This window comes from Cupressus sempervirens, chromosome 6 (assembly GCF_028749045.1).
Source record: "Cupressus sempervirens isolate cs-2001-9-10 chromosome 6, ASM2874904v1, whole genome shotgun sequence".
Taxonomy (NCBI): Eukaryota; Viridiplantae; Streptophyta; class Pinopsida; order Cupressales; family Cupressaceae; genus Cupressus; species Cupressus sempervirens.
The window spans coordinates 170369148-170385119 of record NC_143123.1 but is presented as its reverse complement, the minus strand read 5'-3'; the positions used below and the strand labels follow the sequence as shown (position 1 = coordinate 170385119).

Genomic DNA, 15972 nt, shown 5'->3' with positions numbered 1-15972 from the left:
CTAATAGAATATTATCTTTTAATCAACATACTCTGACTAATTCGATTGTAGCATTTAAAGTTTCAGCGCCCATGACATCACCGCTTCCAACTTGGCATACTTGTCACCTACCACCAATGAGCATGCTTTACTTCATCTAACCTTTCCAATATGGCATGACTCAGCATTCCTTTTAAGTCTTGGTCCCACTATGCCCACTTGCCCACATTATTTAAATGTCAAGCAAGTCCATATTGCTGGTAAGCGCTAACCCTGGATCTTATTCAAATCTATGACAATCAAAAATCTTCTGTGATTGTATACTTAGTCAGCTGGACAAATCAATGAGGCGCTTCCTTTGTATTCCAGCTCACCTGACAATTTGTCATGGATGACAAGGTGTTATTACCCTCTAAGAAAGGTAGCCCCATGATGTCACTCTATGCCACACATCACGAAGGGGCTTGCCCGCATGCTTAAAACTCGTGCATTTCCATATTGTGGGAAAGCACCAGCCCTTAATGCTTGCTAAATCAAGGATCACAAAATCTGAAGTGCAAAGTATTAATATCATTAAAAGACCAACCAATGACATCGTAGGAAATTCAAAATGTGCACAGGGAACACTGACAACTCTGCAAAAGGTCTAACTGCTTCTTACAACTTAAGAACTTTTGCAGTGCACTGAGGTTTGAATGTCAATAGGGGCTACATGTCGAAAAGGCGCTTGCCCGTAATATTTAAAGACCTTGCAATTCCATATTGCGGGCAAGCCTCAACCCTCAATCTCAAAAGGATCTATGATGCTTGAAAGAAATTGCAACTTGGACTTTTTTCAAATAAAATAAAGCAATTAAGGCAAACTTTATAAGGTTTATTAAAAAGATGAATAAAGGCATCTTTGCGCGGATAAACCTTAGCATAAGAATGTCCTGCCAAAATGTATTTGAAATATTACTTTATAAGGTTTTCAAAGGCTAGGGAAAAACAAGACAAGGCATAAGGGTTCCTATGGTGAATTTCTTGCCTAGGGTTTTGACCTAATTCCCAAAATTTTAGAGCACACATTTAGGGTTTTTCACTGCTAAATATAACAAAACAAGGGTAGTGAAAAACCAAGCCAACAGATTCCATAGAGAGATTAGTCTCTTGGATACAAAAAACATCAGGAGAATGATCAACAACCAAATTCTGAATAACCTTTTGTCTAGGGATGCTATTCAACCCCCTAACATTCCATGAGAGAATAATTATCATTGAGTAGAATGGGGAAAATGAGCATTTAATGGTTTCACTAACCTAGACTCTATCAATATATCTCCTATGAATTTAATCTTCTCTTGGTCTGTTTTTCATCCACTCCTTAGAGGAGGAGTAAAGGAAACCCTCTTAAAGGGTCTATGCATCAACCCCAAGGGGAGAGGAGACCCCTTACCCTTACCAAATGTTAGCACATCCTTAACCAAGTCTGCCAGAACAATGTCATTATCCTCTAGCACCACAGGTGCCACCAGAGCATCTAACTCAGGAACTATAGGGACCTCATAGTTTTGGTGTACCACAACCTGGGATAATCCACAAGCATCATGAGGTGAAAGTCCCTCATCTAGGCAAACTAGGTCAGAAGAGATACTAGGAGGAATACCCTCCTCTAAAACCACACTACCTAGCACCTCAAAGCGATTAAAACCCAAATTAGATTGTCAATCTTTCAAAGGCCTCTTTTGATCATGCCCCTTAGCTCGTGGGTGAGTAATAAATTCATCCTTATCCTGCATTTGAGCCTTTCCCTTTCCTGCAATATTTGGTTGACTCTTCCCCTTAGTTGTATTATCCATATAAGATTGTCCTTTCCCTACAACACTTATCAGACCACCACCATTGCCCGTTGTAGAACCATTCTCTCCTTTGGAAGTCAAGTTGTGAGGACATTGGCACTGTAAATGACCATACTCATGACATATCCGACATTGAAAAGGGAGGGATTCATAATCTAACTGTTGCACCCAAGAAGAAGCCCCAAGACAAATTTCCAAAGAATCTAGTAATGGGTTATTCAAATCAATTTCAACACAAATTCTAGCAAAAGAAATAACCTTTTTATAGAGGGATTGATGCGCAATTGTAGTTGGCTTTCTTAGCAAAGCCGCAATTTTTTGGAGGATGTCTTCTCACCAAAATTCCAGGGGAAGGCGAGACAAGCGAACCCAAACTAACACTATTGAAGGGAGATCCTCAATAGAATTAAATCTTGAATGCCAAGGTTTGACAAATAACCCCTCATGGTTGTAGAAATAGGTCCCTACTTCAAAAACATGATCACGATCAGACATGCATGAGAATACAACAAAAAAATAGCTACTCCCAACCAACATTATCTTCAGATCTCCTTCCACCTGCCATGAGTGATGGATCCATGCCTTAAGAGAAGATAAGGAAATCCAGATTCCAAGAAATTTTCATATCAAACCATGCTTAGTCCAATATTCAATGTCCTCCATTATTGCCACTGGAGGAATAACCAGAACATGACAATCATTGCTACGCAAAAAACAACCATTAATTTTTTTTTAAATCTTGGAACTCTCCCTCAAATAAAACGATTCAAATCTCATTGAATGCCCAACTCACCGACACAGAAGAAATCACAGGCCCTGCCATGCAAACAATAAAACCCCAATCCAAAAATGTCTACAAATGCTCTCCAAAATTCGAAACCCACACTAATTTTTTCCAACAGCCGTCAATCCAAAAAAAGAGGAAAGAACAGGAAAGAAAATCAGCGAAAAGACAAAATAGCAAACACAGGGCTAGGGATTGAACCCTAGCCCAACATGCATCCATCGCTCCTTATTGTTGCAAATTTTCCTCAACTCGAAAATCTCCTCCCAATCTTCCAATTATCACTAAACTATATATTATATTATTTTTTATTTTATTTATTAATATTTATAATATTACATTATATTAGTTACATTCATATTTTTTTGTTGGTTATATTATAACAAGATTTAAATTAAGTTACCATCTCAATGTCTTGTTTATATAACACTTTTATAATAATATTTAAATTATTAAAAAAATTATGCATTAAGCAATTTTGAATCTGAAATAATTTTTTTCTATTTCTTCAAAATTAATGGACTATTAGCCCCTTCTTTTAAGAGAAATAATTCAATAAGTGTCAATGATTTTCACATAGATTTGGACTTAATACCTACATTTGTTGATTTAATATTCCTAATGTCCAATTTATGTTTGACAACATTGCATCACTAATTGTCACTTTTTATTGCTATGATGACTACATATAATTGAATCAAATGTACCTTTAATTGTAAAAGTAATCAATTATAAGTATTTTTTTCAATAACAATCTCATCTTTCTGAGGATATTTAAGACACATTGGAAAACAACACTTTTAGTTGTTATTATTGCTATGATGACTGTCAAAGAGAACTACGCTAGCTCCAAGGAGACTAGTTTAGCCCCGTTCGTTCCAAAATAGACTACTCATAATGGAAACACCTAAAGCCATTTAATTTTTGATTTAGTATTGTTCAAAGCATTAAACAGATTGGAGTTTTTACAAACGTTGTCAGCAGTGGAATGCTCTTGTAAACTTGGATTCCGTGAATCTACCTTACCCAGCTCCAATAACAAGCGATTTCTGACATAATAAATTTCTGTCATAATGAACTCCCAATTTCAATTGTACAGCAAATGAAGCTGCAATGTTCAAATTGGACAAATGTGCGTTGGCTGAATGCATGCATTTTCTCCAGGGAGGTGCATTTAATCACTTTACTTTGATAATCGTAATTGCCAACGACCCACAGAGCCTTTTCACATCGATTGATGCTAAAAACATACTTGCTCGCTCAGTTCTTATACTTTTAATACGGCTGGGCTGATATATATCTTCTTCTGCAGTAGACATTATAGCAGTGAAACCAAAAAAATCTCAACTTGGAAGGAAAGAAGAGGGAAGAAAAAGGAAAAAATGGGCATTTCTGCAACTTATGTTTTAACATATGTTACTGTTTTCATTATAATTGGTGCTTTACCAGCTCTTGGGAATGATAATGAGCTGAGGTATCAGTATTACAATGGCAGCTGCCCCAATGCAGAGAACATTGCGAGACAGATCATGCAGCAGGGCATTAACAGAGATCCTACTGCTCCTGCCGCCCTTCTCCGTTTGTCCTTTCATGACTGCCAAGTAGATGTAAGTTGATATATATCATTTTGTTCTTTCAGCTCTCTTATTATGATGATGATGGAGGATCATGTAGTATGATTTGAAAACATTGATGTAAAAACCATTGTGTTGCTCTTCTTTTTATAGGGCTGTGACGCATCAGTTTTGTTACAATCTTCTCCTGTAATTGTTGCTGAGACCGTTTCAGAGAGGAATTTTGGTCTGAGGCGTCAGGATCTGATTGATGATATCAAAACGGCACTGGAAAGAGAATGCCCGCAAGCTGTTTCTTGCGCTGATATCATCCAAATGGCCGCTAGAGATGCTGTAGTTCTGGTAATGCTAGAGTTTTAGTAATGCTGAGTTTTAGTGTGTGTAGGATGTTAATCTTTGAGTTTAGATTATTTATTATTTTATTATTATTATATGTATTAGGTTTGAGTAGATTTGAATTCAAGATCTTTGAGATGAGAGGCTCACAATTTATTGTTGTGTTGTAGACTCTCGCATATTACAAAATGACTGTTTTGATTGATGGGTGATATGGGTTTGTTTTGCAGTCTGGAGGGCCATTTATACCTATTTTGACTGGGAGGCGAGATGGGATTAATGCAAGCAATATCAGAGCAGATGATCAGCTTCCTCCGGCTACGGTTTCAGTGGGAAGCATGTTGCAGATGTTCAGTGAGAAAAACATAAGCGCTGAAGATGGAGTTGCACTATTAGGTAGGTTTTGTTATAGGTTTCTTTTCCTTTAGCTCTCTCATTTTTATGATAGATTACAGAGTGATTCTAAACGTTGATGCAAAATTAGAACCACATTCTACCTATAAAACATAACAAACAATTTTAATAAATTATAGAAAACTAATATCTTTAGATGTCTAAAGTTGATGAATTTCTAAGTAGATTGTGAGTGAGGCTAATGAACAGACCATATGCCCTAAATTGATGAATTTCATAAAGAATAACTTCCTAAATTTAGTAAGAAAAAGTACATTGAAGTCCCAACACTTGTTGAGCACCTAAAATGTCTGGCTAGGGTAATTTATTAGTCTTTCAAAGCGAAACATTTATGGGTCCACAGGCTTATTAATGGCAATGTTTACCCAACGCCCGCTCTGTTCACAACATGGAACTTTTTTCTATTTATGGAAAAGTTAATAAAAATTTTGCAGGTTTTTAAGGATAAGAACTTACAAAGGGATAGGTAATTGGCTGTTTATCATCCTTTATTACTTCTGTTTCTAACATTTGACTGGAACACATGCTTTTAGTTTTCGTTTATGATTTGTTTCATTCCAAGCAAAAGCTGATCCCAATTTACTGCTTTGTCTAGCTTAATTTGAATATAATGCATTACAATTTTCAACTTAGGCTGCCAAGAACCGTACTAAAACCTGGATCTTGAACTCTATAGTTGTCAGCTATGGTGAAACGTCTGTAATATTCCTTCAGAGATAATACTTCACCCACAAAGAAAGGAAAAACCAAAATCTATTTGTTTTGTGTCATTCGCTTTTATATCTAATTTAGATAAAAGGACCACTAAATCTCTCTTTTCACTTTATTTCACCTATACAAATCAACTCTAATATTTAAGTAAACTCAGTTCATTTCAATTATGGTAAATCTTTCTTTTTATTTTACTATATTTATACAGATATTCAACTCCAACTTTCATAGTCAACTCAATCAGTCAAAGAAAATGAAAAGATTCAGTAGGTAAGCATGCTTCAATAGTAGTCATAGTATTTGTTAATGTAATGTCCAACAATTTCAATAGTATAGCATAAGTAATTGCACCTTTAAAGAAATATATTCAGTATATCTAAAATCAACAAATCATGTGATGTTTCATGAATATACAAATAAAACATGGTTTAATAAAAAATAATTATAAATTTATAATCTAATACACATCTGTCCACCCTTCTTTTAGTCTTTTTAGATACCTCAATACAAATATGATAATTTGATATCATATTCGATGATGTAAATCTAACACCTTAATTACAAGCACAAATATTGTCAAATAAAATGATTAAAATTACAACACAGAAAATGAAAATGCTCAACTTCTGATTCTTCTCTCCAGACTATACATCATCTTTATTCATAGATACTCAAATCATATGCATTTATAAAAATCCATCTCTATTAATGGAAAAAATAACATAAAGAGAAACATCCACATGTCACTTTATTCACAGTCCCTCTAATTCAATTGGCATTCAAAGAAACTCACATGAGGGAAAACATGCATATGATCTTCAACCCAAAGATATGTACAAAAATCAGTTCAACTGAGTCATTCAAATAGGTTGATGTGAAGAAAAATGTTCATGTAGGTTTTTTTTTTCCATGAACTATTTAGTCTGGCAATCCTTAAACATCACGTATAAATGAACAATTTAAGTTTGAAAAAAAATAGGCAACTTTGACTATTTAACACTTTTAATCTAGGAGTCATTCCTTAGTGTGTGATGTTTAAGTCAGCAGATTTAGTCTCAACCAATGTCTGGATGTGTGACTTTCTTTGACATGAATGTCCAACGATCCAAATCTGCAAGCACAGTAACTCAGCCAAGGCCCGCAAGCATACCACCTCAGCAAATGTCTGAGCACAGGTATGAATGTCTGCAAATCTTCTGGTATGAAGCTGAGATTCAAATCTATGAGTACAATCAATTAGAAAATACAGAAGTCCCTGATTACAACCGTCCATAAGAATTTGAACCTTAGTGGCTCCAACAACACCAGAACAATAAATCTGAAATCTAACTCACTCACAAATCCTTTTAGTTACACTACATTCTCTAACATTTCCCACCAGCTGTCCAAATGAGTTGTAGAACATTCGTAAACTTTTTTAAATTTATGCTTCTGGATGAGATTGTGTACGTTTTTTAGCCATCAGCATTTCAGATCATGCTCAGTGATCAATCATCAAGATGACTCATAAACTTTCATTAGATGTAACACTAGAAGTAAATTTTATATAGTACTTTTATATTAGATATAAAAGATCAAAGAGAAAGTTTTACATTATGATTGTCCCCATTTCATGTTATTGCAGGTGCACACACACTGGGAGTGGGACACTGCATAAACTTTGAGAACAGGTTGAGTTCTCAGGGAGATCCAAACATGTCACCAATTCTCTCAGCAGCATTGAGGATGATCTGCAGAGTCCCTCCCCCTTTCTCCAATGTCACTTTTGCTCCAAATGATTTGACTAATTTTGCATTTGACAATCAGTATTTTAAAGACATTATGAATGGACGTGGCCTTCTCACCATTGATTCTGAAGTAGCTTTGGATCCAAGAACCTCTCTCTATGTCTCCATTTTCTCCCAAAACCAGCAGTACTTTTTTGACAGATTTTCTGCTGCATTTCTTCAACTCAGTCGATATAATGTTTTGACGGGTGATCAAGGGCAGATTAGAAAGGACTGCAAGTTTGTCAATTCTTGATCAGCACAGGTGCTTTTATATTGACTATGATTGTATGGTCTTGCAAACTTTGTCAATTCTTAATCTTTAATTAAGATTAAATTTCATAATTGAATTTAGGGATTCAATGGGTACGCTTTCTGTTGTAATTGCATATCACATGAGCTTGTATGTGTAAAGACATGGACATGAATTCACAATGTAGTGTGGGGAAAGTATGTTGAACTCTCAGAATTTGACCTTGGTAATGAAGTGATGGTTATTTTAAAATTTATGACAAAAATATATAAATATATACATAGGATTTTTATGGTTAATTGAATATATGTAATGGTTAACATATAAATTAATTTCGTTCAAATTGCAGTTGCTGTCTATGTAAATGTATGAATTCTCCATAGAGTATGGGAGAAATATGTATAGAGTATTCATAATTGAATATTGGGAGCTAGATGTTTTTCAATTATTTCAGTTTATGATTATTTTAACATTTATATTTGAAAAAGGAAATATATCTCAATGATGCCAATGAAATAAATATAAGTATCAATGTACAAATTGATTTGGATTAAATGGTAGTTGTAAGAATGGTGAAATGTATGGAACATCTAGAATAAAATGTATGATCATGGCATATATAGTAATAGACTAAGATAGATTTGTTTTGATCACGTCATGTATAGTAATAGACTAAGAGAGATTTGTTTACTTTGAAATCAAGCATTGTCCTATGACCATGTGTAAGTGGATCAACATCAAAATTTCTTCTTTGTTCTATATGGAGTCAACTTCACCATTATGGAACTGATTTTTTTCTACAAACTCAATTTGTATCTTAACCTTTTTTTTTTTCTCTAGATTTTGTTTCATGAAGTCTTATAAAACAAATTGCTAGACAATGTAATATCTATTAAATCAAGATGGTAGCATCAATGTCCATATTAATGTTTTTTTGTTGTCATGACAATGTTCAAATCACCTAGAATATACAAGGTGTTGTTGGAGTATATATTCTTGGCTACATTGTCTATAGTTGTTGTTATTTATGGTAGTGGAGCATTTGGCCTTGCATAAATATTGCAAATATTAAGTACATTGTTGGACATTATTATTGTTGAGGATGTTGTCTCCGCATTTTTTGAGATGTGGTGATTTGTTCATTCAACATTTATGTGTGTTCTAGTTAGAGTCATTATACCACGAATTGAGGTGACATTTAATTATTGGTATAAAATATTTGTCATTGAGGATTTGTATGGAGTTCTTGCAAGAATAAAATGTATGAGGACATGATTTCATTGTCATTTAATAGGTCATCTATGTGCATGCGTAGACTTTGAGTATTTAGTGCACATAGGACCAAGTCTAATGCAGCGTGTGAGTAGGTATTTTGGTTGTCCAGTCGCCAAAGTGCATTTGACTCAGTATTCATTCCATTTCTAAACTAATTTTCCACTTTCTTTAATATTCTTTAGTGTAAGAGGTTTGATCAAATATAATTTTCTATAGTTTTTGTATGCAAGAGTATTGTGTACGTAATACCATTTTGTTTGATGCTTGTAGGATCAAAAGTGAGGGCTTCCATACTCAATCCTTGTGATCGATGGATTGTTCGTGCACATGCTAGTTATATAGGGAATTGTTTTATGATAGTTAATTTTTGGTAGAAGAAATCTTTTGAATTTTTCTAGCAATGTGCATATAGGTACCTAGTCTTTTTTGATAAACTCTACATAGTACAACATATATATTTTCTTTTGTTGATCAATATTTTGATCATTGAATTTGATACACACCATGTCGAAGTCTTAAGAGCTCATTGGAGCCATTGACTATACCATCTTGTGTATTGTAATTATGATTTTTACAAACACATTTTTTTTTATTGAGGTCATCCACAAACAAGTTTTAGGTACCCAATACAGGGCCACGCGTGCTCGAAACCTCTTCGACTAAGAGCCAAGGACTAAGGAGCATCCACACTGCCAAATTTGCCCGAGGCACAATACTAGCCTCATCCCATATAATGTCTTCAAGCTTTGCACTCAGCAAGACTTGATCTCTGGTGGGCTCTTTGTGAGCCATTCAACTTCATCAGTAGACCAAAGGCCCATTGACTTGACTTGTATTTTCGGGAGGAAGATTTGTTATCTAGATATAAAGTCGTATGATATTGTAATTCTCCTAATATTCATCTATAATTTTCAATGCAATAGTCTTAACAAGCATGATTGTTAGCATCTTGTTGTTATGTGCATCCACGTAGATCTTCCTATAGAAAATGAAGGGAAGGCTTCTTGTCATCTATTGTATGAAGTCCTTTGCAGACTCTTTAAAATTTGAAGATAAGTATTTGTCTTTTGGCCGCATTGTGATTTTCAAAGAGACTTTATGTCCAAAAACATTACCACATTAAATCTGATCCTTGGTATTCTAAACTTGAATTTGTACTGGAACGGATTCTAAACCTGCATAAGTGTGATTCAAAATTTGAGCATTTAGGAAACAAAAGCGTTCCACAATGGTGTGACATAAGAAGAGCCACTCTTGGTTTTTGTTCAACTGGGTTCAGTCAAGGTGTCAAAACAACATTGGTGAGCTAAAGTGTATTTAGCATCTAGTACTCTTGAATTTTTTAGAACTTTGTGTTTTGAATTCAGTAAGTAAGTTGAATGCGATGGACTGGTAATAGCAAAATTACAAGATGAGCCCACTAAACGAACTGTCGAAACTCCAAAACTTTGCAATCTCCTTTGAAAAAGGACAACAATGAACGGAAGCTTCAACTGATTTCTTATCAGAGCCAGGTTTCGATCCTGGGACCTGTGGGTTATGGGCCCACCACGCTTCCGCTGCGCCACTCTGATGGGTTGAAAAATTGCAACGTATATTACCAACTGACCAAACAGATCAATGATTTGTTCAGCGAAAAAGTAAAAGTAAGATACGTTTTGGTAAGAAGATGATTACTGTTTAAAGCTGAAAGCAAATATTCCAGCGTCTGTAGTCCAACGGTTAGGATAATTGCCTTCCAAGCAATAGACCCGGGTTCGACTCCCGGCAGACGCAAGGAGTCTGCATTTTATGCTTGTGAACGAACACCGTTTAGTAGCAGCAGAATTAAGCTCCAAAAAATCCTTCTGTTGCAGGGACTCGAACCCGAGTATTCTAACCAACTAGATCTACTAGAACGGATTTAAGTCTTCTCAACGGATTTCTCTATGCTATTACATTTTTTATTTAAAAAATTCTCAACCTTGCGCTGCGTTCTATTCCCCTCCTATAAAGAGACCCAAGTTCGAGTCCCGCCAACAGAACACTTTTTGGCTCAGCATGACTGCTACAAACCGATGTTCAAGCATGTCATGGATAGACTCGTTAGCATCTAAATATTTAGGATCGTTTAAGTATGTAATAAGATTTGATTTATTTTTTATTAAGGGTCATGACTCAATAGTTGATGCGCTTCTCAAAATCTTATATGAAAAATTCAAATCACTCCTATTTTTTGACGGTAGTTTACTTGGAAAGTCCCCTACTTATAAATAAGTTTTCAAAGCCACATCATCAAATATGATGTCACATCAGCATGCTTTTTCGTCAATGTGTCCAAAACAACCCCCCAAAAAAGTGAGATCAATCATAGTGCATTAGAGACTCCCATATTTGTCCAGTTGATGTGGCATCACACTATTGGTTGTTTTTTTAGGAAAGGGGACACATTTCATTTAATTGTGGGTAGTCATCATTAGCAAAAACAACTTTAAAGTCACAACTATTGGTACAATCTTGTAAAAAATGTTAGATATTAAATTAACAAAGTGTGGATGTTAAGGTAACAACTCCTTTCACAACTATTCGAACGTGCTCAGCTTCTGTTGCAGGGACTCGAACCCGAGTATTCTAACCAACTAGATCTACTAGAACGGATTTAAGTCTTCTCAACGGATTTCTCTATGCTATTACATTTTTTATTTAAAAAATTCTCAACCTTGCACTGCGTTCTATTCCCCTCCTATAAAGAGACCCAAGTTCGAGTCCCGCCAACAGAACACTTTTTGGCTCAGCATGACTGCTACAAACCGATGTTCAAGCATGTCATGGATAGACTCGTTAGCATCTAAATATTTAGGATCGTTTAAGTATGTAATAAGATTTGATTTATTTTTTCAGATTTAATTTTTTATTAAGGGTCATGACTCAATAGTTGATGCGCTTCTCAAAATCTTATATGAAAAATTCAAATCACTCCTATTTTTTGACGGTAGTTTACTTGGAAAGTCCCCTACTTATAAATAAGTTTTCAAAGCCACATCATCAAATATGATGTCACATCAGCATGCTTTTTCGTCAATGTGTCCAAAACAACCCCCCAAAAAAGTGAGATCAATCATAGTGCATTAGAGACTCCCATATTTGTCCAGTTGATGTGGCATCACACTATTGGTTGTTTTTTTAGGAAAGGGGACACATTTCATTTAATTGTGGGTAGTCATCATTAGCAAAAACAACTTTAAAGTCACAACTATTGGTACAATCTTGTAAAAAATGTTAGATATTAAATTAACAAAGTGTGGATGTTAAGGTAACAACTCCTTTCACAACTATTCGAACGTGCTCAGAGATTGGGTCCTCTCTCCTAGTGTGTGATGTTCAAGGATGGTTAGAGTGTTCCTATTAATGGAAGCATTTAGTAGTGTAATTTTTAAGTTGTATTGTGTATTTTGTCGTTGCAACTATTAAACTATAACTATATCGGGGGCATTGAGGGAGACCCTACTTCGATGCCATTAAGAGGCCCTTGGGGGCTGCCCTACTGGCCAGTTGGGTTGGGAATAGTAGTTGCCTCTATGGACCCTCAATAATTTGTTTGTGCATGCATGCAGAGGTAGATTACTACTCTTTCGAGAGGGGGCTACAATTCTATGATCTATGTTGTTGTAAACATACATTTGATTTCTTTTCACAGAGAAGCTTAGATATGTTATGGCAAGTCTTGTTTCTCTATATCCTAACATTTTGAAAAAAATTGTTTCTAAGAATGTTGGAAAAGATTATGCTTGAATTACCTTGTTCATTCTCTGTTTTGATCCTTGTTAAGATTGTTGCAATTGAATCAACATAGGAGATTATCCTCTACAAATAACTATCCTTTCTATTTGTTTCATCCTCTTATTAGTATCCTTTTTTAATGGATACCCTAAAAATTTAGTGTGTAAAGTTTCTCTTGAAATTATTTTTTGTAATGGCGTGCAATGAGTAACATAATTTTTTTGGTTGATATGATTTGAAAACATATCATTCATTTGTGTTTCATTATCACTTAAAAATATCAAGTATTTGAAAGAGACATATATAAAAGGAAATAAAAATAAATGATAACATTCAACTTTTCCCTCCCCATTACAAACCCTAGAATTTAAATGATTTTCGAAGTGAAGAAGATGGGTATGTGAAGTCTAATAGTCACATAATTGTTCAACCTCTCATGGCCATTTGTTTTAAGATTGTATGTGAATGTATAATTGGATGTGTGTAGTCATGTATTGTATTATATTGTAGATTGGATTAATAAATTGATTCCCTACTTGAGAGTGGATGTAGGTAATTGTCAAACCACTATAAATTGTACCTCTTATTTAATTTTATTCTTTTTCTACTTTTTGCAGTTTTTTTCTCATTTTAAATTTACAAGTAGTATTATAGTCATGGTGAAGAATTGTGTGGGGATGGTGCCAAGACGTCATGTTCATTGGTGGGATGGTTGGACAAAATAGAAGAATTTAGAGGAAGAAGCTAGGTTTTTTTCCTTCTTCACTCTTGATGTAGTTATGGTTGTAATTGGTAGAAACAAGGAAGAGAACAAAGAGGCCAAGAATAGGGATGATTACCTTAACAAAGAATTTGTGACCCTAAAAAAGGAGGTTTTGATGCTTAGACAACTAATTTCCTAGATGAGGAAAGAAAAGGAAAAAGCCATGAAAGAGTGGGAGTTTTTTGAAGAATTGAAGAAACTAAGAGCTAAAGATGGAATTGGTTGAGCTCCATATAATTACTAAGTTAGGAATTGATGAGAAAAAATGTGAAACTAAAGATTCCATATAAGATGGGGCAGTTAGAATTGAAGGTAAATCTACCAAGAGAATTGGACCAAGGGACATACCTATGTTTTTGTTGAGGTTGCCAAATATAATGGCAGTGGTGAGAATCCATGTGAGTCATTGGGAATGGAAAAATTGCGATAATTGAGGAAGATAGAGAGGTGGCATTGAACCTAGAAGCTCTTTATAAGTAGCACGTTGATTTTGCATCAAATAGTTAGCATCAATTTTTATGCATCGATTTTCATTTACTCTCCCAACCACATAAATTATGATTTAAATGTACTCTTGATTGGTTTTCATGTATACGTCATCTTTTTGCCTTGACCCCACAAAATTTCTCGAATCTAAAATCCATTTTGGGGACCTTCCACATTCATATTAGAGAGAAGATCATCCCCTATTGGGGTAAGGGATGAGATCATCCCTTAACATTGGGTAAGGGACAAATTCATCACTTACCTAGGTGTTTTACTTCACAAAATCTCAGGCCCGATGTCAAATATTGTTGTTACTCGCTTTGTTTAGTCAATTTTTTTAATTTTAGTTCTAAAATCTCTATAAAAGGAGGCCTTCTCACTTCATTTCCTAATTTTTTATTATTCTCTTCAATCTATGCTCAAACTCTCAAGATGCATTCAAGGAGTTCTCAACCAAGAAAACAAGCAAGGTATTTATCTTTATTGACCAAGTTTTCAAGATCTTCATCCATCACGCATTTCTTCTCCTAGGTCTAGCTTCTTGATTCATTGGAGACAATGGAGTTTTTCCATCAAAGAGGAGTCCATCATCATTGATTTAAGTTTTTCAATTCTTCACTGGGGCATATTGCAATCACATGCATACATGAGATTTTGTCTTACATGATTTCCTTTTGTTTTTGTGTCAATTCAAGTCTATTACATCAAAATTTCTATGGTATTCTTCATTTATTTTTTAGTTCTACTGCATGCTACCATTCTTTTATCAATATTTATCTCAATTTGGGGTTGATTCCTCAATCAAGGCTTGAGCAATGCAAGCCCATCCCCACCAACAAAAGTCATCTCTTTCTATTGTTATCTCTCTCTATTGTGTACAAGTGCAAACTTATAGGTGTGCAGATCAGATGTGTAGATCTAGAGTCTTAGCTTTTGATAAGCAAAAATTGACTTTTATATTTCTTTTGTAGAATAGGTCAAGGTCGATCTCAACCTTGACCCAAGTCATACCTGAACTTAAGTCATCATTAAGATTGAAATTTATCCCTGTCTTGAGACCTCCAAATTTTTGGGTTCACAGATCTAGACCAGCTTAGTGCAAATCTCAGATAGTTTCAGTTTCCACTTCAATTTGGCAGTTGTTTCTCATGTTTCTATCTTGGTAAGTATTTGTTTCCCTTTGTCATTTTGATACTTCTTTCTCTCACAAAATCATATTACATGGTCATTTTCATAGCCCTCATTTTTATCATAACATTATGATTCCTTCTCTTAGAGAAATGAAGAACAAAACCCAAAGCATCCTCACATTTGGAGTGATCACATATTGGTACTTCTGCTTCGCATCAATGAGGTTTCTTGTGTGGAGGGAAAATTTTATTCTTCTTACCTTTATAATGGTAGATCTCATTTTCACCATTACATTTTAGTGAACCCGCCACTTTCACACTAAATAGCTTTTTGATATTAGTGTAACATCTTCTTTGCATCATTGTGTATTTTCACCTTTTTTATTTGATCCTCTTGGAGCATCAAATTTTGGAGATTTAGTTTTTTTTTTATCAACATGGAGCTTTCTAAAATGGTTTGGTGTGCAAACATTCCTAAGGTCAGCTTTATTCTTACTTCTCTTTATCATTCTTCAAAAACCCATGCAAAATGCTCTCACACTCTTTGTCTTCAAACTTGTAAACCCATGCAAAATTAATTCATAGTGGGGCATGCCAATTAATTGGTGTTAATTTCCCTCACACTCTTGATGTTTAATCTCTTGTCTCTCCTTTGCATATTGTGATACTCTTGTAGAAATATCTCGTAGATCATATATCTGCTTGTCTATAGAATTAGTATCCTTGAATGTAGGTTAAACTTTAGGATGGACATCACTAAATCCAATCATCTCAAAAAATAAAATCTTACCAATCAACATATCTTTTGTCACATATGTCACAGTTCTTATTTCCTCAATAGAAGCAACTTTTTTTTTTATAGGAAGGAGGTAAGGGTCTAATCAATTTAGTGACAATCTATGAT

General features: G+C 34.7%; 1 protein-coding gene and 1 non-coding gene across 2 annotated transcripts; both read left to right on the top strand.

Moving 5' to 3' along the window:
• Window positions 1–3983: 3983 nt before the first annotated feature.
• LOC149551796 (peroxidase 29-like) lies at window positions 3984–7658 on the top strand. Its single transcript, XM_089789742.1, has 4 exons — window positions 3984–4208; window positions 4329–4517; window positions 4742–4907; window positions 7261–7658. The coding sequence occupies exons 1-4, from the start codon at window positions 3984–3986 to the stop codon at window positions 7656–7658; spliced, it is 978 nt and encodes a 325-aa protein (XP_089645868.1).
• A 2976-nt stretch (window positions 7659–10634) lies between these two features.
• On the top strand, window positions 10635–10706 carry TRNAG-UCC (transfer RNA glycine (anticodon UCC)). Its single transcript has one exon. It is a non-coding gene; the product is annotated as a tRNA-Gly (tRNA).
• The last annotated feature ends 5266 nt before the right edge of the window (window positions 10707–15972 follow it).